Here is a 23,069-nt window from a genome sequence, read left to right on the forward strand (position 1 = left end):
AGACTGTATGATTTTAATTCTTACAAAACTATTGGAACATGTCTTGTGGCCTGGAATGTGAAAAAAAAAAACAAAAACCTGCTTTTGTGGGGTGGAGTGTTATATAACTATCAGTTAGCTTAAGTTGGTTGATAGCATTGTTCAAATCTTCCATGTTATTACTTATTTTCTCTTTAATTGTTCTATAAATCATTGAGAAAGAGCATTGTTCATCTCCAAGTGTAGTTATTTCAACTATAGCCTTCAATTTTCCTTTCAGTTCTGTTTTTTCTTTGTATATTTTGGTACGCTTTTCGCTTTTAGTAGGTGCATGTATGTTCAGAATTGTTCTCTTGATGAATGGGTTCCTTTACAATTACAAAATGTCGCTTTTATCTCTGGTAATATTCCTGGTTCTGAAATATACTTTGAGATGCTCCAGGTTAACTTTTGATTGTTTTCTGCATGGTTTATATTTTTTCTATCTTTTTATCTTTACCTGTCTGTGTCCTATGTTTAACTAGATTTCTTAGAGACAAAATACATGAGTATTGTTTTATTAATCCAACCTGATCGTCTTTGCCTTATAATTGGAGTGTTAAGATCATTTACATTGAATGTGATTATTGATTTGGTTAGATTTTATATAATCTTGCTATGTGTTTTCCTATTTATCCTACCTGTTCTTTGTTCCCTTTTTACTCTTTTTTTTTTTTGTCTTCTTTTATTTGAGTATTTTTTGTGATTCCTTTTTATCTCCACTATTATTGACTCAACCTCTTTGGTTAGTTTCACTTTGATGTATGTGTGACAATTTAATATTTACAATATGCATCTTTAACTTATCACAGTCTACCTTCAAATAATATTTTATCACTTCATGTATATGATAAGAATCTCACAACTTCCATTCTCCCTCTGACCTTTCTATTGTTGTTCTACACTGTACTTCACACATGCTATAAATTCCACAATACTTGGTAAGCAGTCAGTTGTTTCATAACTAGATTAAAAATTAGAATAAATATATTTTATATTTCTCTACATACTTGATATGTCTGTTGTATGGATTCAATTGTTTTTCATTCAACTTCTTTGTATGGATTCAATTTTCTATTTGGTATCATTTTTTTTCTACCTGAGGAAATTCCGTTAATATTTCTGGTAGTGCAGACTTACTGGTGATCTCAGCTGTTTTAGTCTGAAAAACTCCTTAATTTGCTTTTATTTTGGAAAGATATTTTTGCTAAATATTTAGCAAAGATTCTAGTTTTACAGTTTTATCTTACAGTGCTTTAGAAATCTTTCTCCATTGTATTTTGGCTAGCATAATTTATGATTAGAAGACACCAGTCATTTTTTTGTTTGTTCCTCTACATGTAATAACTCTGGCTGCTTTTAAGATTTTCCTCTTTATCTCTGGATTTTGTTAATTTTATTATGACATGTCTTGGTGTGGTTTTCTTCATTTTGCTTCTCTTCAGGTTCTTTGAGCTTCTTGGATCTGTGGATGTATTGTTTTAATCAAAATTGGAAACATTTTGGCTATATTTTTTAAATGTTTTTGCCTCCTACTTTCCTTCCCTTCTTAGATTCTGATTAATATGTTAGACTCCTTTATATTGTTCCATGGGCCACTTACTCTCTGTTATACGTTTTTGTCTTTGTTTTTCTCTCTGTGTGTTTCATTTTGAATTGTTTCTTATTGTGTTGTCTTTTGTTCCCAGATCTTTTCTTCTCCTAATGTCCAATTTACTGTTAATACCATGGAGTATATTTTTTCTTTCAGATAGTGTACTTCTCTAGAAGTCTCCTTTGGATCTTGTTTCATATATTTCATTTCTCTCTCATTCTGCTCATACCTTGCCTTCTTGAACATATAGGTTACATTTATTATAGCCATGAAACATCTTTTTCTGCTAGTTCTGTTATCTGTGTCATTTGGAGGTCTGTTTCTCTTAACTACTTTTTCTTCTGGTTATAGGTCATATTTTCCTCCTTATTTGCATGCTTAGTATTTTTACTGTATGGCAGACATTTTCAATTTTACATTCTTGGGTACTGGATTTCATTGTATTTTTGAAAAGTATATGTTTGATGATGCAATTATGTTACTTGGAATCACTTTAAACTCTCTAGGACTTTGGGCAGTGCCAGTGGCCTTAGTGGGCGCCAGTCCCATATACTGAGGGTGGTGGCCTGGAACCCAGCCCCAGCCAAACTGCAACAAAAAACAGCCGGGCATTGTGTTAGGCACCTGTAGTCTATAGCAGCAGTCCCAGCTGCTCAGAAGGCTGAGGCAAGAGAATCGCCTAAGCCCAAGAGCTGGAGGTTGCTGTGAGCTGTGATGCCATGGCACTCTACTGAGGTCGACAAAATGAGACTCTGTCTCTAAAAAAAATAAATAAATAAAAAATAAATGAACTCTCTAGTACTTGATTTTAAATTATATTAGAATTAGTCCAGCATTTAGTCCAGAGTTAATTTGTTCCTACTACTAAGGAAATACTCTTTTGAGGACTCTAGTTGATGTCTAGTGTATTAAGGCAGTTTTCCTACTCTAGCTGGTGAAAAATGAACTATTCCCAGACTTGTGTAAACTCTGAGGGGTTGATCGCACCTAATTCTTTTTGGTAATTTGTTCCTTGGCTTTAGTAGTTTCTTCATATGTGTATCTTGATCATTATTTAGCCCAAATTGCAAGGATATCCTTCAAAAGATCTTTGAAGCATGATATCTCACTCTCTGTCTCTCACTCTCTCCTCCTTTTCAGTATTTTGCCCTACAAATTTTAGTTGCCTGGGACTTACTGTACTTTGAATTCAATTTCTTTTTTTTAAATTATTATTTTTTTTATTAAATCATAGCTATAAACATTAATGCAATCATGGGGCATCATACACTGGTTTTATAGACCGTTTGACACATTTTCATCACACTGGTTAACATAGCCTTCCTGGCATTTTCTTTTTTTTGCAGTTTTTGGCCAGGGGTGGGTTTGAACCCACCACCTCCGGCATATGGGGCCGGCACTCTACTCCTTTGAGCCACAAGCACCACCCCTTCCTGGCATTTTCTTAGTTATTGTGTTAAGACATTTACATTCTCCATTTACTAAGTTTCACATGTACCCTTGTAAGATGCACCGCAGGTGTAATCCCACCTATCACCCTACCTCCGCCCACCTCCCCCCTCCCTCCCCTTCTTTTCCCCTTTCCCCCTACTCTTAGGTTATAACTGGGTTATAGCTTTCATGTGAAAACCCTAAATTAGTTTCATAGTAGGGCTGAGTACATTGGATACTTTTTCTTCCATTCTTGAGATACTTTACTAAGAAGAATATGTTCCAGCTCCATCCATATAAACATGAAAGAGGTAAAGTCTCCATCTTTCTTTAAGGCTGCATAATATTCCATGGTGTACATATACCACACTTTATTAATCCATTCGTGGATCGATGGGCACTTGGGCTTTTTCCATGACTTAGCAATTATGAATTGGGCTGCAATAAACATTCTGGTACAAATATCTTTGTAACAATGTGATTTTTGGTCTTCTGGGTATATACCTAGTAGAGGAATTATAGGATTGAATGGCAGATCTATTTTTAGATCTCTAAGTGTTCTCCAAACATCTTTCCAAAAGGAATGTATTAATTTGCATTCCCACCAGCAGTGTAGAAGTGTTCCCTTTTCTCCACATCCACACTAACATCTCTGGTCTTGGGATTCTGTGATATGGGCTAATCTTACTGGAGTTAGATGATATCTCAAAGTAGTTTTGATTTGCATTTCTCTGATGATTAAAGATGATGAGCATTGTTTCATATGTCTGTAGGCCATGCGCCTATCTTCTTCAGAGAAGTTTCTCTTCAAGTCCCTTGCCCAGCCTGTGATGGGATCATTTGTTCTTTTCTTGCTTATACGTTTGAGTTCTCTGTGGATTCTGGTTATTAAACCTTTGTCGGAGACATAACCTGAAAATATCTTCTCCCATTCTGAGAGCTGTTTGCTTGCTTTTTACTTACTGTGTTCTTGGCTGTGCAGAAGCTTTTTAGTTTGATCAGGTCCCAGTAGTGTATTTTTGAAGCTGCTTCAATTGCCCGGGAGGTCCTCCTCATAAAATAGTCACCCAGACTGATTTCTTCAAGGGTTTTCCATGCACTCTCTTCTAGTATTTTTATAGTTTCATGTCTTAAATTTAAATCTTTAATCCAGTGAGAGTCTATCTTAGTTAATGGTGAAAGGTGTGGGTCCAGTTTCAGTCTTCTAAAGGTTGCCAGCCAGTTCACCCAGCACCATTTGTAAAATAGGGAATCTTTTCCCCACTGAATGTTTTTAATTGGCTTGTCAAAGATCAAATAACGGTAAGTAGCTGGGTTCATCTCTTGGTTCTCTACTCTGTTCCAGACATCTACTTCTCTGTTTTTGTGCCAGTACCATGCTGTTTTGATCACTATTGATTTATAGTGTAGTCTGAGCTCTGGTAGCGTGATTCCTCCTGCTTTGTTTTTATTTCTGAGTAATGTCTTGGCTATTCGAGGTTTTCTCTGATTCCATATAAAACAAAGTATTATTTTTTCAAGATCTTTAAAGTATGACCGTGGAGCTTTAATAGGGATTGCATTAAAATTGTATATTGCTTTGGGTAGTATGGACATTTTAACAATGTTGATTCTTCCCAGCCATGAACATTGTATGTTTTTCCATTTGTTAACATTTTCAGCTATTTCTTTTCTTAGAGTTTCATAGTTCTCTTTATACAGATCTTTCACATCCTTTGTTAAATAAACTCCCAAATATTTCATCTTCTTTGGTACTACTGTGAATGGAATAGAGTCCTTAACTGTTTTTTCAGCTTGACTATTGTTGGTATATATAAAGGCTACCAATTTATGAATGTTGATTTTGTAACCCGAGACGCTGCTCTATTCCTTGATCACTTCTAAGGGTTTTGTAGTAGAATCCCTCGTGTTTTCCAGATATATGATCATATCATCTGTGAACAGCAAAAGTTTGATCTCTTTTGACCCTATATGGATACCCTTTATCGCCTTTTCTTCCCTAATTGTGGTGGCTAAAACTTCCATTACAATGTTAAAGAGCAGTGGAGACAATGGGCAGCCTTGTCTGGTTCCTGATCTGAGTGGAAATGATTTCAATTTAACTCCATTCAGTTCAGTATTGGCTGTGGGTTTGCTGTAGATGGCCTCTATCAGTTTAAGAAATGTCCCTTCTATACCAATTTTCTTAAGTGTTCTGATCATGAAGGGTGCTGGATATTATCAAAGGCTTTTTCTGCATCAATTGACACAGTCATATGGTCTTTGGTTTTTAATTTGTTTATGTGCTGAATTATACTTATAGATTTACGTATATTGAACCAGCCTTGAGATCCTGGGATAAAACCGACTTGGTCATGATGTATAATTTGTTTGATGTGTTGCTGGATACTGTTTGTTAGGATCTTGTTGAATATTTTTGCATCTATATTCATTAGTGATATTGGTCTAGAATTTTCTTTTATTGTTGGGTCTTTTCCTGGTTTGGGGATCAGGGTGATGTTTGCTTCATAGAACATGTTGGGTAGTCTTCCTTCTTTTTCTACATTTTGGAACAGGTTGAGTAATATAGGTACTAATTCCTCTTTAAAGATTTGGTAGAATTCAGACGTGAAACCATCTGGTCCCGGGCTTTTCTTTTTAGGGAGATTTTGTATGGTTGATGATATTTCCGAACTTGATATGGGCCTGTTCAACATTTCCACTTGATTCTGGCTAAGTCTTGGAAGGTGACATGCTTCTAAGTATTGGTCAATTTCCTTAAGATTTTCATATTTCTGAGAATAAAGTTTCTTGTAATATTCATTAAGGATTTTTTGAATTTCTTTTTTTTTTTGTGATTTTTTGGCCGGGGCTGGGTTTGAACCCGCCACCTCCGGCATATGGGACTGGTGCCCTACTCCTTGAGCCACAGGCACCGCCCGGATTTTTTTAATTTCTGAGGAGTCTGTTGTTATTTTGTCTTTATCGTTTCTGATTGATGAGATTAGAAATTTTACTCTTTTTTTCCTGGTTAGGTTAGCCAAAGTTTTATCTATTTTATTGAACCAACTTTTTGATTTATTGATCTGTTGTATAATTCTTTTGTTTTCAATTTCATTTAATTCTGCTCTAATTTTGGTTACTTCTTTTCTTCTACTGGGTTTGGGGTTGGAATATTCTTCCTTTCCCAGTTACTTGAGATGTCCCATTAAGTTGTTAACTTCCTATCTTTCCATTCTCTTGAGGAAGGCTTGCAGTGCTATAAATTTCCCTCAGAGGACTGCCTTTGCGGTATCCCAGAGGTTCTGATAATTTGTGTCTTCATTGTCGTTTTGTTTCATAAATTTGGCAATTTACTTCTTAATCTCATCTCTGACCCAGCTATCATTCAGCATAAGGTTATTAAATTCCATGTTTTTGTATGAGTATGCAGATTCTTGTTGTTAGTGAGTTCAACTTTTATTCCATGGTGGTCCGAGAAGATGCAAGGAATAATTTCTATTCCTTTAAATTTATTGAGGTTAGACTTGTGACCTAAGATGTGATCAATTTTAGAGTATGTTCCGTGGGCTGATGATAAATATGTGTATTCAGTTTTGTTGGGATGAAATGTTCTGTAGATGTCTGATAAATCCACTTGTTGGATGGTTAGGTTTAAATCTAAAATTTCTCTGCTCAGCTTCTTATTGGAGGATCTATCTAACACTGCCAAAGGAGTGTTGAAATCTCCGACAATTATGGAGCTGGAGGAAATCAAGTTGCTCATGTCTGTTAAAGTTTCTCTTATAAATGGAGGTGCATTCTGGTTGGGTGCATCGATATTAATAATTGAAATCTCATCGTATTGAGTATTACCCTTAACAAATATGAAGTGACCATTCTTATCCTTTCTTACTTTTGTTGGTTTAAAGCCTATTGTGTCTGCAAAGAGAATTGCAACACCTGCTTTTTTCTGATTACCATTTGCCTGAAATATGGACAACCATCTTTTCACCCCAAGTCTATATTTATCTTTTAAGGTAAGACGTGACTTAAATATCTGGCAGCAAATATCTGGCCTGAGTTTTTGTATCCAGTCAGCTAACCTGTGCCTCTTTAGAGGACCATTTAAGCCATTCACATTAATGGAGAATATTGATAAGTCCGGTAAAATTTTGGGTGCCGAGTTTTTCGAAAGTCCAGTGGACATTTTTAATCCTTTTGCCACTGTGGAAGTTGGAATTTGATCAAAAGTTTCTGAGTGAGTTTACTTTTGTGGTAGAGGATTCGGCTGGTCATTATGGAGGATAGGTCTGAGAATATCCTGAAGACCTCGTTTGGTTATGGCAAATTTCTTCAACATATGAATGTCATTAAAGTATTTAATTTCTCCATCATAAATGAAACTCAGTTTAGCTGGATACAGGATCCGGGGTTGAAAGTTATTTTGCTTTAGGAGATTAAAAGTCGATGACCACCCACTTCTGGCTTGACAAGTTTCAGTAGAGAGATCTGCAATCATTCTAATATTCTTCCCTTTGTAGGTAATGGATTTCTTGCGTCTGGCTGCTTTTAGAATTTTCTACTAAATATTAACTTTAGTGAAGTTAATTATGACATGCCTGGGGGATGTCTTGTTCAGATTCAGTTGTGCTGCAGTTCTGAAACTGTCTGCTATGTGAATTTCAGAATCTTTTGGCATGTCTGGAAAATTCTCTTTCATAATTTTATGGAGAAGGGCCTCTGTGCCTTGCTAGGCCACTTCATCACTTTCAGGGATTCCAGTGAGGCAGACATTAGCCTTCTTCCAATTATCCCAGACCTCTCTGAGGAAATGATCCTCTTTTGCTCTCCATTTCTCTTCCTCTTTGAGAGTTTGGGAACATTCAAAGGCTTTGTGTTCAATGTCAGAAATCCTTTCTTCTGCTTGCTTCACTCTGTTACTGATGGATTCTACTGTATTTTTCAGATCTTTGAGGGCAACAAATTCTTGCTTCAGTGTGTCAAAATCTTTGGTGGTTTTGTCTTTAAATTCATTAAATTCTTGAGACAACTTTTGAATTTCTCCTTGAATTTCTAATTCCAAATTTTCCTCCGTTCTATTAATCTTGTTTGTAGTCCAAATTCTGAATTTGATTTCTGACATCTCAGCCAGCTGTTTATGAATGGGATCTTCAGTTATATCTACCATATCTTTCCTTTGTGGGGGGGTGGGGTTTGATCTATTCTAGTTAATTCATGTTACCAGAGTTTTTCCACTGATTCCACCCCATGATTATTTTACACTGTTTGATTTTCCCCCTGGAGCTTTGTCGAGGACCCGTACAGTGCTATGCCTGAGAAACGGGACCTATTTGGTGTGGTAGGGCTAAGTGGTTCTGTCTTGTTCTCAGCTGGTTTCTGTTTGACCCTAGTGAAACAATCACTCTGGGTTGACATCTCAGCTGTGGAGAAATACCAGCAATTAAGTCACCCCACCCCCCACAGGGGTGGAATTGGAAAAGGAAAATCAAACCTTCCTACAACCACACACCCAGGACACCACTTGAATAGTCCTCGGGTCATTGGCTCAGTTCAAAAGGTCCAAATCAATTGTCTCAGTCAGCACCTGTCTCAGGTGGGAGAGTTTAAAAGGTCTCTGGCAACTGGATTGTAGGGGGTCTGGTGACAACTCAGATATGACTTGCTCCGGTAGTCTGTGAAGTCAGGAGGACCCACCCAGCAAATAGATTAGTCTGGGAAGGTTTATACCTCCTTCCCCACCTTGCACCTCTGTCACACCCATTCACTGATAGCCTCACAGGGCTGTGACCCAGTTGCCTGTAGTGAACATATATTCCAGGGGTTTGTACCTGCCTGAATCACAAGGAAATCTATATGTGCTCAGCCAGCCCACTGCGCTCTGCCTCTATCCAGCAGGAGGAGGTCAGGCCTGACAACCTCGGGTGCTTGATGGAGACTGGCGGGTGTTCACTCAGTTCTAGCCCTGCCCCTGATTGATGTTACTGACAAAAGAGAACAGAACAACTTTGTGGGAATTTGTTTCTGTCCCTGCTAAATTCCCCTGCAGAAGAGAAGCTGTTTTGAGTTTCCAGAGCCTGCACCTCAGGCCCTGTCTTTGCTCCTGCAGGTTTGTATTCAGTTAGCTGTCAGTTCTAGCCTCTTGCCTCCCTTTGTCTATAGACTGACGATCCTCTGAGGGCAGGGTGTGTCTTAGGCTCAGTAAAGCCATCCTCTGTGTCAGCCCTACCCTGGGAATTTCCCGGCTCTGCGTGTGTGTTTTCTAGTCCCCGCACTCCACCAGGGCTGATACAGCCTCAGGCAAACCCTTTACTCATGGGGCCTGCGTTTCTGTCCCAGATCTGTTCCAAGGTGGTTGCCACCTGAGAAGATGCCTGGTCTCCTCTGGTTGCCCAGGGAGACAGGGGATGTGGCTTTGGAATATCTGGGAGTGAGCCCTATTGTTGCCAAAAGACGGCTGCTGCTCTGTGCCTCCGCGCACCGCTGCTCCAGTGTGGTTCCCTCTCAGCCGACCATCCTCTCCTCACTCCTGTGCCGCAGAATCAGCACTGACCAGCCACAGTCTAGGCCCTGTCCACACGCCTCGAGAAATAACCGAAGAATGTGGACTCCTGGGGGACAGGCCTCCAGACCTCAGAGTGAGAGTGGAGGGGAGTTCTGGGAGCTCAGAATTGCAGGTAGTGAATATATACAGTTTTATACAGTTTTATGCCTGGCAGGAAAATGCTGTGGCTCCCTAGTAGGGAAGATAGGTCTAATTTTTGGAGGGTCTCTCCCGTGGAGTGTAGTGGGAGGATCTTTGAACTCTGCTCGTTTGTTTGTGGGGCACTCCAAGCCGTTTTCATGGGGGAGGGAATTCCCATCTGCTTGGTGATGGATTTTGTACCTTTTGTCTGTATCCTTGGGGTTGCAGCTCGCCTCAGCGGGGTTGTTTTGCATTCTTCAACCTTCTCTCTTAGTGCAGCTCTAATCGACCAGGTTACTTGCTAAATTTCTGTCCTTTAGCTCTCCTTCTGGATGGAGCCTCTGTGGAAACCTGGCTTCAGTCAGCCATCTTGTCTCCGCCTCTGTTATTGGCCACTTGCAGGAGATCTGCAATGTAAGGATCATCTGGCGGGGAACTGGATATGAACTGACTTCAGAAGAAGGAACTGGCTCATCAATTTCAATATGCTGATGCCTAAAAGCAATGCTTCCATTGTTGCCACCATCAGCTCTGGCGCCGCTCCCTCCTTCTGCCTGAATTCAATTACAAATATTTTTTCCATGCTCTTCCCTCGCTTCTACCCAACAGGCTTTGCCTGCTGCCGTGAACTTCATGTATATCCTGTGGTGGGAACCCAAGCACAGGCCACAGAAGCCATTCTCACACAACTGTCTTTGGTATTACAGGGCTCTAGGGTAGCTTGATACTCTCCATAAGCTTCACTGAAGCTTCAGGATGTGCTGGCTTTACTAGCTTAACTGTAGCCAGCAGGATTAGAAGAACAAATGGTCTAAAGTCATAGCTGGGGTCTTCAAAATATCAGATAACTAGAAGGAATTTATATTTGACTTTGACACCCACATAGATTTATGTTTTTGTTGCATTGATTTTCTGAGTTTTGTTTTACTTGGATTGATAATGGGCAGTGGAGGGGGGTGATAAGAAAGCCAGCCCAGAAACTCAAAGTGACTAATCCACTCACATAGCACAGCTCTGGTCTCTGTAGATGCCAGTTCTTAGGAATTTAGGAAGATGTACTTGTTGCCCATAGGCTCTAACCATTTGCTTTTAACCTATTTCCTGCCTAGGATTCAATGGCTGCTGGACAGTAGTCAAATCCTCTTTGGAAAAGTACATAGTGATTGCATCTATGTCCTCATTGATACATCTCACTCAATGAAGAGCAAACTGGACTTGGTGAAGGACAAGATCATTCAGTTCATACAGGTTAATGGATGGGTCAGATTCACTCATTTGGGGTCCTGTGTATCATAAATGCATCTCCACCAATCATCATCTATAGTTGTTTATGAGCAGTGAACAAGGGAGTTTTGCACTAAAAAGTCCTTAAGAAAGCCAATTCAGAAAAAGCTCTCTTTTGAAACAATTAAAAACAAGTAGGGGGAGAGGAGAAGAGGAGAGGAGAGGAGGGAAGAGGATTGGTATACTCTCACCTAACAAGCACAATGTAAGGGGTTATGGCACCCCTTCTGGGTGAGGGGCACAACTACAACTTGGACTTTACCAAATAAACACAAACAATGTAACCTATTCATCTGTACCCTTTTAGTAATCTAAAAATTTTTTTTAAAAAAATCCTCTCTTTGCCACTTAAAGAATCATTATTTCTCCTTTCCAAGCAGACCTCCTCTCTGGTGGGGTTTTTATATCAAGCTTGGGTTGCTTCTGGGAGTTTCTATGTTCATTGTTTCAGCTTTTCTTTATTCTGAAAACTTCTATTGTTTTCCAGATACTATTCATCTGGGCATTTTTATTTTAATTTCGCATATTTATTATAGATTCTGTGTGCACTGGCCCATGGGAGGGATGTAGACACATGTTTAGAAGCTTCCAGTGTCTTATTTTAAGGTGTGCTCCCAAAAATGCGCTAGGTCTTATTTTCAGGGGACATCTTATCTTACCTGTAAGTAGGTCTTATTTTTGCAGGATGTTTTATTTTCGGGAAAACAGGGTAGCTTCCAAAAGAGTTATCAGGTACTGCCATGAGTTCGTAGTATTGATGTAAGTATTAACTACAGAAATAATCATGGAGAGTGTTTGAGAAATATGAAATACATTTTTAATTTGACAAACCTCTTAGAGAAATAAAGGTTGATGGAAAACAGGTGAATAAATCTGCAACTGAAAAATAGTCTTACCTAAAAGATGATGATTAAAATGATAATGTTTTGGATTTCTTTTAAATATATTGCATTTAGAGTGCTTATTTGGTATGCCATTAATACTAGTATTAAATTCAATACACATTATATATAAGCTTATACATGTATGTGATATGTAATATATATTCATTCATACATATATATACACATTTATAAAGGTTGCAACATACAAATTGTATAAATTTTATTTAAATGCATTTTGCCTTGAAAAAGATTTTTCCTATGAAATATAATTTTTCCCTTCTTGAACTGAAAATAAATAATAAATTAGAAGGTATCCAACTATGAGCTGTCCTAGCCTTTTCTTATGTTTGAGTGGTTTTATGGTTAAATAATCATTGTCTCTTACAGGAACAGCTGAAATATAAAACTAAATTCAACTTTGTGAAGTTTGATGGTCAAGCAGTTGCTTGGCGGGAGAAACTTGCTGAAGTCAATGAAGATAATTTGGAACAGGCTCAGTCCTGGATTAGAGGCATTCAGGTAAAATGGAAATTAAATATGAGAGAAGGAGCCTGAGTTTTCTCCAGCACATTAAATTTATTCCCAGGACAGAAATTCTGGAGAAGTGTTGTGTGCTCCCGAGATGTCAGTGGCATCAGGTAGACGCTCATTTTGTTTACAGCAGTCACATTAATCCAACCTCATTTGTCAATGTCATCAAGTTTAGATAAGCCTTCTATTCACGGCACTCTATTTCCAGATCTGCCCTTGGCTCAGGTCTTAGCTCCTTTGTAAAACCATATTTCAAAATATACTTATTTTGTACTCAGACATTCAGATTGGTTTCTTCTACTTTGTTATTCTTGCAAAGGATATATTGCAGCTGTTCTTAACAGGGTAATGAACTTGTGGAAACACACAGAATAACTGAAGGCAAGAAGAGAGATGAGGCAGGAGAACCTGGCTAGGAGGGTCAGCAACTTCCTCAGGCCTGCATTTTACTTGGAGACCTTGAAAACTACAGTTCTTGGCATTTACACAGGCTATCGGAATTTCTTTCCCTAAAATTTTTTCTTGTCTGGGACTTGATTTTAAAAGTTTTCCAGAACTATATATAATAGAATTCCCCATATTTGAGATACACTAAAATTAAGACTAAAGGTTGTTGTTTATAAGTCAAATATAGATCACACACATCTTTAAAATAGTTTGGTGCCTGAGTTTAGAGCCTCAGGTTTGACAGGAAGCCACAAATGGACATTAGCATGTCCCTCTGAATAATAACCAAAGCAGGGCCTGTGCTGCCATTTATCTGCACCAGGGATTTATTTTTTAAAATAGGAGGAGGAAATCTATTTTATAAGAAATAATCATGCCTGTAAGATTTTGACCTAACTGGTCACCTTATCCTGGGAAAGAGTATTAGATTCATACTAACTTGTTAAATTTCTAGGAAGTTATTACCAATAAAATTACCAATGAAGCTATTTGTGACATATATTCTCTTCTTTTACTATAGGTAATAGGAAATATCTTGTTAAGAGGGTGCTCACTTAAATTAGTGGGCTTATGCTATGGATAACAAGATATAGATGTAATCTCACTGGATAAAAACACTAATGGGTTCTACTTTATATAAAAAACAAAAATCACTCTTGTAAAGTGTGATTCTGCTCGCTTTGAAAATTTTCGTTGATTCTCCTTTGCTTACATAATGTCCAAAATACAAAGCTTAAAAGAAAAAACAACACAAAGCTTTTAAAAAGGAAGAAATACTGTCATTTGCAACAATATGGATGAGCCTGGAGGACATTATGCTAAGTGAAATAAGCTAAACACACAAAAGAAAATACTGTGTGATCTCATTTACACATGGAATCTATAAAACAGTCCAACTCATAGAAGCAGAGAGTAGAATGGTGATTACCATGGGTGGAGGGGGGCAAAGGCAAGGTGGGGTTGGGGGGATGTTGGTCAAAGGGAACAAAGTTTTAAGTGGACAGGAGGAATAAGGTTTGGAGATCTGTTGCACAGCATGTGACGATAGTTAACAACAATGTATTGTATAGTTGAAATTGCTCAGGGTACAGATTTTAAATATTTTCCTCACAAATGTAAGTGGGTGAAGTAATGGATTATGTTAATTAGATTGATTTAATTATTCCACAATGTATGCATATAACAAAACAGAACACTGTGTACTATAAATATATACAGTATTGTCAATTAAAAATTAATTAATTAAAATGATAATAAAGAAGGCCAATTCTATTATTCTTTTGGCTGGTTTGGTCCAATAATCAACCTGGCTGCCCTCAAGGTATTCTGAGCCTGCTCTGCACTGGTTCACAACCAGGCACAACCCCGACCACCCTTCCCAGGGTTCTATTTTCTCCTAGCTTTGCCACCTTCTTTTCAACAGTGCATTGTCAACAAGAGACTACTGAGATTGGATTCAGAGGGGAAAGGCACTGTTTACCATCTGAGCTATGTTTCGCTGCCTGTATTCTGTGGGAGGGTTTCGCTTTGTTTTTAACTTTAAATTTGAAAGAATTTTAGACTTAGGAAAGAGTTGCAAAAAATAGTACAGAGAATTTCCATTTTCCTTCACCTAACTTCCTCTAAGGTTCACATCTGACATAGTCTACTAAGAAACTCCCATTGATACTATTAACTAAATTATAGACTTTCCTCAGATTTCATCAGTTTCTCCCATAAAATCCCTTTTGTGTTCCAAGATCCAATTCAGGATCTCACATGACATTTAGCGGCAATGCCTCTTTCATCCCCTCCAGTGTGTGAGAGCTTCTTTTTGTTCCCTTGTCTTTCCTAACCTTGACACTTTTGAAGGATACATCGTAGAATGTCCTTTAGTTTGATCTTGTCTGATGTTTTCTCATGGTCATGGGGTTCTGGATGTGGGGAAGGACACCACAGAGGAGATGTGCTCTTCTCATTGCATCATGTTGAGGATGTGCCCAAGATCAATGATGTCAGGTTGGGTCATTTCATTAGGGTGGCATCTGTCCTTTGAAAAGAATAAATGTTTGGGGAGGAAACACTTTAAGGCTATGCAAATATCCTTCGTTCCTTAAACTTTTGCCCCCTAATTTTAGCATTCAATGGTGACTTTTCCTTGCAACAATTTTGAGTGAGCTAATGGTGATATTCTTCATTCCTTTCACATGCATTTGTTGAAATTCCTCATAAAGAAGTGTTTCCCTTTTCTCCCCTTTTTATTTATCCAATTATGTATTTATTTCAGTATGAACTCAGGGATATTTATTTTATCCTTATACTAATAACCCAATATTATTATTTATTTTTTCCTCATTAAAATTATTCTCACTTTAGCCATTGGGAACTCTTTCAGGCTCTCTCTCATGTCCTTTAAACACGCATCCATCCTTTTCTTTTTTCCTTTAGCACATCCTGATTTTCTAGCTGTACAAGACATTTCATCCTGTGTTTTCTCAGCCCAGCCCTGGAAGCTACCACTTTTCCAAGAACTTTAGTTTCTTTTATTAGAAAATGGTGTTTAGAAACCAAGAGCCTACCCCTTGGGTTTGCTTATTGCTGCTAGATCATGTCATTGCTTCTAGGCCTTCTCAGTGGAGAGAGAGAAAAAAATATATAATAATTCTAGCACTCTGGGTGGCCAAGACAGGTAGATTGCCGGAGCTGAGGAGTTAGAGACCAGCCTGAGCAAGAATGAGACCCTATCTCTACTGAAAATTGAAAAATTAGCTTGGCATTATGGTACATACCTGTAGTCCCAGCTACTTGGAGGCTGAAGCAAGAGGAACTCTTGAGCCCAAGAGTTTGAGGTTACTGTGAGCTATGACACCAGGGCACTCTACACAGGGTGACGGAGTGAAACTCTGTCTCAAAAATATATATACATGTAGATAGATAGATAACAGCCCATGTATCCACAAGCCATGTTTCTATATCAATATTTATATTAAATAAGCAAATAAGCCAAGCATTCATACTTGTACCTCTATCCCCCATCCAGAGCCACAAGGTTCATTTGTAATGAACCTATTTGCCTATTTGCTACTTCTTTGAGTGTGGGAAACTTGATTCTTATTCTGTATGATGTATTTACTTATACATGTATATTCACCCCTACTATTCATGTAAAGTGCTTCAGAAATGCTAACTCATACTCCATGAGAAACAAATTTGTCACCTATAGTGCTTGTGTACAGTTCTTTTTCTCTTTAGTCACACAGTGTTAATTAATTAAATTGGTCCAATAATCAACCTGGCTGCACAGTCCAGTGTATCCAGAATACAATTAAGAGTCAGTGGACGCAGTCTGCTTTCCATCTTGGAGTCACCCCATATCCTAGTTGAATCTTTTTTAATTTGAATACAGTACAAACCACTCTTTTGGTATATATTTCTATGGATTTTGACAAATGCATAGAGTCACCACTGTACCAAAGAGAACAGTCCTGCCACTCCTGGAATTTTCTCTTTTGCCCCTTTGTAGCCAATTCCTCCTTTTTTCTGGAAACCACTAATCTGTTTCTCTGTCCCTTTAGTTTTTCCTCTTCCAGAATTTCGTATAAACAAATCATAGGCTAGAACCTTCTGGTTCTAGCTTCTTTCACTTACCAAGATGCATTTGAGATAACTTGTTTCATGAATTAAGAATGTGTTCCTATCAGTGTAACCTGGCTTATTGTACCCTCAATGAATCCCCAACAATAAAAAAAAAAAAAAGAATGTGTTCCTTTTTATAGATGAGCAGCATCTTATTGATGAGTATGGCTGCAAAACTGTTTATGCATTTCCTGTTGAAGGAGATCTGTGTTATTTCCCATTGTGGGCCTTATAAATAAAGCTGCTGCAAACATTTGCTTACAGGTTTTTTTGATACCATGTGTTTAGGACTCTGAAGAATCTGAGATTTTACTTTACTTACAAACTAATGTGGATGCTGACAGAACACCTGAGACTCCTGGGTCACAGACAAAGGACTTTATTACTCACAGCAATAGCAGTAGCCAGAGTATCAGCATTTTCTTTGACCAGTTTCCTAAACCCTGGTTCTCATAGGGTGAAACAGTGAGGACCAGGAGGTTGTGTTAAAGGAGAGGGTCCCTGAATTTAGGGAAACCATATCTTCTGTAATGGACTGTAAGCATGCAGGTCCTTTGCGCTAGAGTTAGGTATTATCTTTATACCAGACAAGATATTATCTTTATGCCTGCTCTTTGCTTTGAAATGAGACATTATTTCTGTTTCCCAAAGCTGTTCCCTATATAAACATCTTGAAAAGACCAGAACAGACAGTGTCTCTGCTGGCAAGATACGTAGGAATGCAAGACCAATGGAGAATAGTTTCCAACATCAAGTTTTTATTTCACTGGGATATAAATAAATACCTAAAAGCAAGTTTGCTGGCCAATATACTAAGTATATGTTTAACTTTGTAAAAGACTGCCAAACTATTTTCCAAACGGTTTCCAAAGTGGCTGTACCATTTTGCGTTCCCATCAGCACTGTATGAGAGTTTCAACTATTTTATCTCTTCTTCAGCATTTGATATTGCCAAACTATTTTTATTTTAGCAATTCTAAGATAGCTAGAGTATGTCTAGTGGTTTCCTATTGTAGTTTTAATTTTGTTCATTTAATATTAATGCATTTACTTAATACTAATGTTTTCATGCTTATTTGCCATCCATCTATCTTTGGTGAAGTACCTGTTCAAATATGGTGCCCAGTTTTTAGTTGAGTTGTTCGTTTTCTTAATATTGAATTTCTTGGGCAGTGCCTGTGGCTCAAAGGAGTAGGGTGCCAGCCCCATATACCAGAGGTGGGGGGTTCAAACCCAGCCCCGGCAAAAAAAAAAAAAAAGATTGAATTTCTTCATATATTCTGGACGTGGCCCTTTCTCAGATGTTCAATTTGCAAATATTTTTTCCCCGTTTATGGCTTGTCTTTTCATTCTAGTTTTTAATTCTGATAGAATCCAAGTTACCAATTTTTCTTTATGGATTGTGCTTTGGGTGACATATCAAAACACTCTGCTAAACCCAAAGTCATGCAGGTTTTCTCCTGCTTTAATCCCAAAATGTATGGTTATACATTCTTTTTTTAAGAACTAGGGTCCAGGGTGGCGCCTGTGGCTCAAGGAGTAGGGTGCCGGTCCCGTATGCCGGAGGTGGTGGGTTCAAACCCAGCCCTGGCCAAAAACCACAAAAAAAAAAAAAAAAAAAAAAAAGAACTAGGGTCCATTATGAGTTTATTTTTGTACACATATAAAGTGTGAGGATGGTCCAGTGTCATTTGTTGACATAACTATTTTCTCTACCTTTGTTTCTTTGTTAAAAATCATTTGACTAAAAAAAAAAAACAAACAACATTTGACTAAATCCATGTGGGTTGATTTCTATTTCATTAAACTAGATGTGTACATTTTTGCCAACATCATGCTGTCATTATTACTGTCACTTTACACTAAGTCTTGAAATTAACTAACGAAAATTCTATAAATTTTTGCTTGTTTCCTATTTTTTTTTTCTTTTTACTATTATAGTTTATTTGACTTGCCTTATATATTTTAGAATCAGTTGTTGAATCCAAAAGGTGTACTGGGATTTTGATTGAGATTACATTAAATCTATAGTTCAGATTCAGAATCGATATTTTAACACTGTTTATCTCTCCATTTAAGTCTTTTTTGTTATTATTATAAATGGTACATTATACATTTTAATTGTTTATTACAATTAATTTTTTATATTGACCTTGGGTCTTTTGACCTGGTTAACCTCACTTGTTCTTGGAGCTTTGTTATAGATTACTTGGGATTTTCAATAATGTTTCCTAAGAATAATGGAGATGATTTCATTTTTTTTTCTTATCCAACCTATATAGCATTTATTTCTTTTTCTTGCTTTAATGCACTATTTAGGACTTTCAGTATTATGTTGAAAAGAAGTGGCAAGAGAGGACATACTTGCTTTTTTCCCTGATCTTAGAGGGGGAGCATTCAGTCTTTCACCATTAAATACTTCACTAGTTTTAGGGGATTTTTTTTTTGGTAGCTGTGCTTTATATAAATAATGTTCTCTTCAATTTTTGGTTTGCCAAGAATTAGTACCATAAATGAATGTTGAATTTTGTCAAGTGTCTTCCGCATCTACTGAGCTGATCTGTTCTGTGTTAATATGGTGAATCCTATCAATTTAGTTTTGAATATTGAATTGAGTCTATGGCCATACCACCCTGAACACGCCCGATCTCGTCTGAATATTGAATTGGCCTTACATTCCTGGGATAATCTCCACTTGTTCATGATGTATTGTACATTTTCTGTATTCTGTACTGAATTTGCTAATATACCTGTTGAAAATTCTTGTGTCTATGTTTATGAGGAATATAGGTCTGTAGATTTCTTTTCTTAGAAACTGTTGTCTAATTTTGGTATCAGGAAATGTTGACTTCATAATACTGATCAGGAAGTACTCACTTTTCGTTTTTTCTGGAAGAGATTGTGTAGAATTTATGTTGTTTTTCCTTAACTGTTTGATGGAATTTACCAATGAGACCATCTGGGCCTTGAGTTTTCTTTGTTGGAAGTTTTTAAACTATAAATTTAACTTCTTTAATATATATAGGACTATTCACATTCTCTGTGTCTGTTTGAGTTAGTTTTGGTTATTTGGTTTTTGGAGAGAAGTGGTCCATTTCTTTCAAAGTGTTGAATTTATGGGCATAGAAGTTTGCAGTATTCCCTTAGCACTCCTTTGATCTTTGTGGGGTCTGCATTGATGTCTCTTTATTCATTTCTAATATTGATAATTTTTATGGTCTTTTTTTTTCTTGATTAGGTTGAAGAGATTCTCTTTTTCTCTCAGCTTTACTGATTTTTCCAAAGAGCCTGTTTTTTATTTCATTGATTTTCTAATTTCTTTAAATGTTTTTAATTTCATTGATTTCTGCTCTTTATTATTTTTCTCTTTCTGCTTGCTTTCTTTAAAAAAAAAAAAAGGCCTTTCTCTATTTTGACCTAAAAATTTAGTGACACAGATATTCCTCTATTTACTTTAGCTGTATCCCATAAATTTTGGTATGTTTCATAACTATTTTTATTCATTTGAAGATACCAGGACTAAGGACTCTTCTGAATTTTAGTTCCTATATTTTTGTTTCTTTTTCCCTAGAACTATTATGATTTTACATTTTACTATAATCTGTTTTGAATTAATATTTGTATAAGGTGTGAAATTTAGGTTAAGGGCTTTTTAGTGTGTTTTTGTTTTTTGCCTATATATGTTCATTTGCTCCAATACTGTTTATTGAAAAGATTATCCCTCCTCCATTGAATTGCCTTTGTTCCTTTGCCAAAAATTGATTAGCTACATCTTCAGGTCTCTATCGGGCTTCTATAGTCTGTTCTATTATTATACACACTAATGTCTTTACTAGGACCATGCTTTCTTGATAACTGGATAGTGAGCCTTAAGACCAGGAAAAATTACTTTTCCCACTTTACATTTCTTTTCCAAAATTGTTTTGGATATTCTAGAGCCTTTATTTTCAACATAAAATTTTTGTTTTGTTTTTTTAAGATAGAGTCTCACAATGTCACACTCGGTAGAGTGCCTTGGTGTCAACAGCTCACAGCAACCTCAAACTTCTGGACTTAAGCAATTCTCTTGCCTCAGCCTCCCAAGTAGCTGGGACTATAGGCATCTGCCACATCGCCTGGCTATTTTTTGTTGCAGTTGTCATTGTTGTTTTAGCTGGCCTGGGCCAGGTTCAAACCCACCAGCCTCGGTGTATGTGGCTGGTGCCATAATCTCTGTGCTACGGGCACTGAGCCTCAATATAGAATTTTTTCTTTTCTTTTTTTTTTTTTTGAGACAGAGTCTTACTATGTTGCCCTTGGTAGAGTGCCATGGCATCAAAGCTCACAGCAACCTCAAACTCTTGGGCTGAAGCAATTCTCCTGCCTCAGCTTCCAAAGTAGCTGGGACTACAGGCGATCACCACAATGCCCAGCTATTTTGTAGTTGTTGTTGCTGCAGTTGTCTTTGTTGTTTAGCAGGCCTGGGCCAGGTTTGAACCTGTCAGCCTCGGTGCAAGTGGCCGGCACTATAACCACTGTGCTATGGGCACTGAGCCATCAATATAGAATTTTAAAACAAGCTTCTTTATGTCTATTAAAAATGGTGCTGATATTTTGGGGCATTGCCTTAAACCTATAATCCAATTAGGAAGAATTGACATCTTTACGATGTTGATTCCTTCAGTCCATAAATACAATATGTCTCTCCAAGTATCCAGTCTTCTTTGTTTTCTTTAATCAACGTTTCATAAATTCAGTACACAGATCCTATATGTGTTTCATTAAGTGTATGCTAAATATTTCATTTTCTTTGGAGCAATTATAAGTGGTATTATATTTTTTATTTTAGTTTCCACTTGTTCATTGCCAGTATATAGAAATGCAATTGGGTTTTTTTGCGTGAATCTTATTGTTGCTGTTGTTTTTTACCTTACTGGGCTTACTTATTCTAGGAGTTTTATTTTTTTATATTAAATTGGCCCTCTGTATCTGCAGATTCTGCATTGTGTATTCAATACAGTATGACAACTATGTAGTTATACAGCATTTACATTTTGTTAGGTATTACAAGTAATCTAGAGATAATTTAAAATGTATGTAGGTTATATGCAAATGCTATGCCATTTTATATAAGGGACTTGAGCATCCTCAGATTTTGGTATATACAAAGGGTCTTGGACCAATGTCCCGAGGATACCAAGGGACAACTTTACTTCATGGGGTATTCTATGCAGACAATTGAGTAATTTGCAAACAGAATTGTGTTTATTCTTTTCCCAATTTTTATAATTTGTATTTCTTTGCCTAATTGCAGTGGCTAGAATTTCCAGTTAATGTTGGATAAGCATGATAAAAGCAGACTTACTAGTCTTTTTCCTAAATCATAAAGGAAAAGAATTCAGTCTTTCACCATTAAGTATATGATGTTAGCTGCAGGTTTTTTGTACATGCTATTTGTGAGATTGAGAAAGTCCCATTCTATTCCTAATGTACTAAGGTGTTTTTTTGTTGTTTGTTTGTTTTGTTTTGTTTTTTGGTCCGGGCCAGGTTTGAACCCACCACCTCCAGTATATGGGGCTGGCGCCCTACTCCTTTGAGCCACAGGTGCCGCCCAAATGTACTAAGTTTTTATATTGAATGAGAATTGAAGTTTTCAAATTCTTTTCTGTGTAAGTTGATATGATTATACGATTTTTCTTCATTGAACTGTTGCTAGTGGATTACATTGTTTAATTTTTGAATTCTGAACCAGCTCTGCTAGCATGGAATAAATCCCACTTGGTAATGATGTATTATTCATTTTATACACTGTTGGATTAAATTTGCTAAAATTTGGGTGGGAATTTTTTTGTTTAAGTTCATGAGAAATATCCATCTGTAGTCTTTTTGTGTGGGTGCTATCTTTGGGGTGTCAGAGTAATAGTGGCTTCATAAAGTGAGTTGGACAGTGTGTTAATTCTTCTTTGACTGCTTAATAAAATTCTCCAGTACAACAATATGGGCCCAGAGATTTATTTGGGGGAGCTTTGTAATTACAAATTGAATTTTTTCAATAGGAATCAGAATATTCAGGTTATCTATTTCATCTTGACTATGACAGGTTGTAGTTTTTGAGAAATTATTCCATTTCTTCTAAGTTGTTGAATTTATAAGCATGAAGTTTTTCACAATGTTTTCTTATTATCTTATTCATGACTGCAAAAGATTTTGTGATATCCTTATTGACATTATTGACTTGTGTTGTTTTTCATTAACTTTGAAACCTTACTAGAGGTTTGTTGATTTTATTGGTTTTTTTAAAACCAGATTTTGTTTCATTAATTTTTCCTTTTATTTTATTCTTTGAATTTCATTGATTTCTGCTCTTATCTTTATGATTTCCTTCTTTTTTCTTGCTTTGAGTTTCTTTTGCTCATCTCTTACTAGGTTCTTGAGGTAGGAACATATAGATCATTGTTTTGAAATATTTCCTTTTTTCTTATGTAAAATCTCAGTGCCATAAATTTCTCTTAGCACTATGTTACCTGCATCCCACAAATTTAAACATTTTGCTTAGTTTTCAGATAGTTCTATTTCAATTCTTTTTTTTTTTTTTTTTGTAGAGACAGAGTCTCACTTTATG

The 23,069-nt window shown here is 36.9% G+C and overlaps 1 protein-coding gene across 1 annotated transcript in view; it reads left to right on the forward strand.

Moving 5' to 3' along the window:
- VWA3B (von Willebrand factor A domain containing 3B) overlaps positions 1 to 23,069 on the forward strand; it is a 250,813-nt gene that overhangs the window by 110,403 nt on the left and 117,341 nt on the right. The window contains exons 11-12 of the mRNA XM_053588419.1: positions 10,817 to 10,955; positions 12,263 to 12,394. Of these exons, the coding sequence (XP_053444394.1) occupies positions 10,817 to 10,955; positions 12,263 to 12,394 (271 nt within the window). The remainder of the gene's footprint in view (positions 1 to 10,816; positions 10,956 to 12,262; positions 12,395 to 23,069) is intronic.

This window comes from Nycticebus coucang, chromosome 4 (genome assembly GCF_027406575.1).
Source record: "Nycticebus coucang isolate mNycCou1 chromosome 4, mNycCou1.pri, whole genome shotgun sequence".
Taxonomy (NCBI): domain Eukaryota; kingdom Metazoa; phylum Chordata; class Mammalia; order Primates; family Lorisidae; genus Nycticebus; species Nycticebus coucang.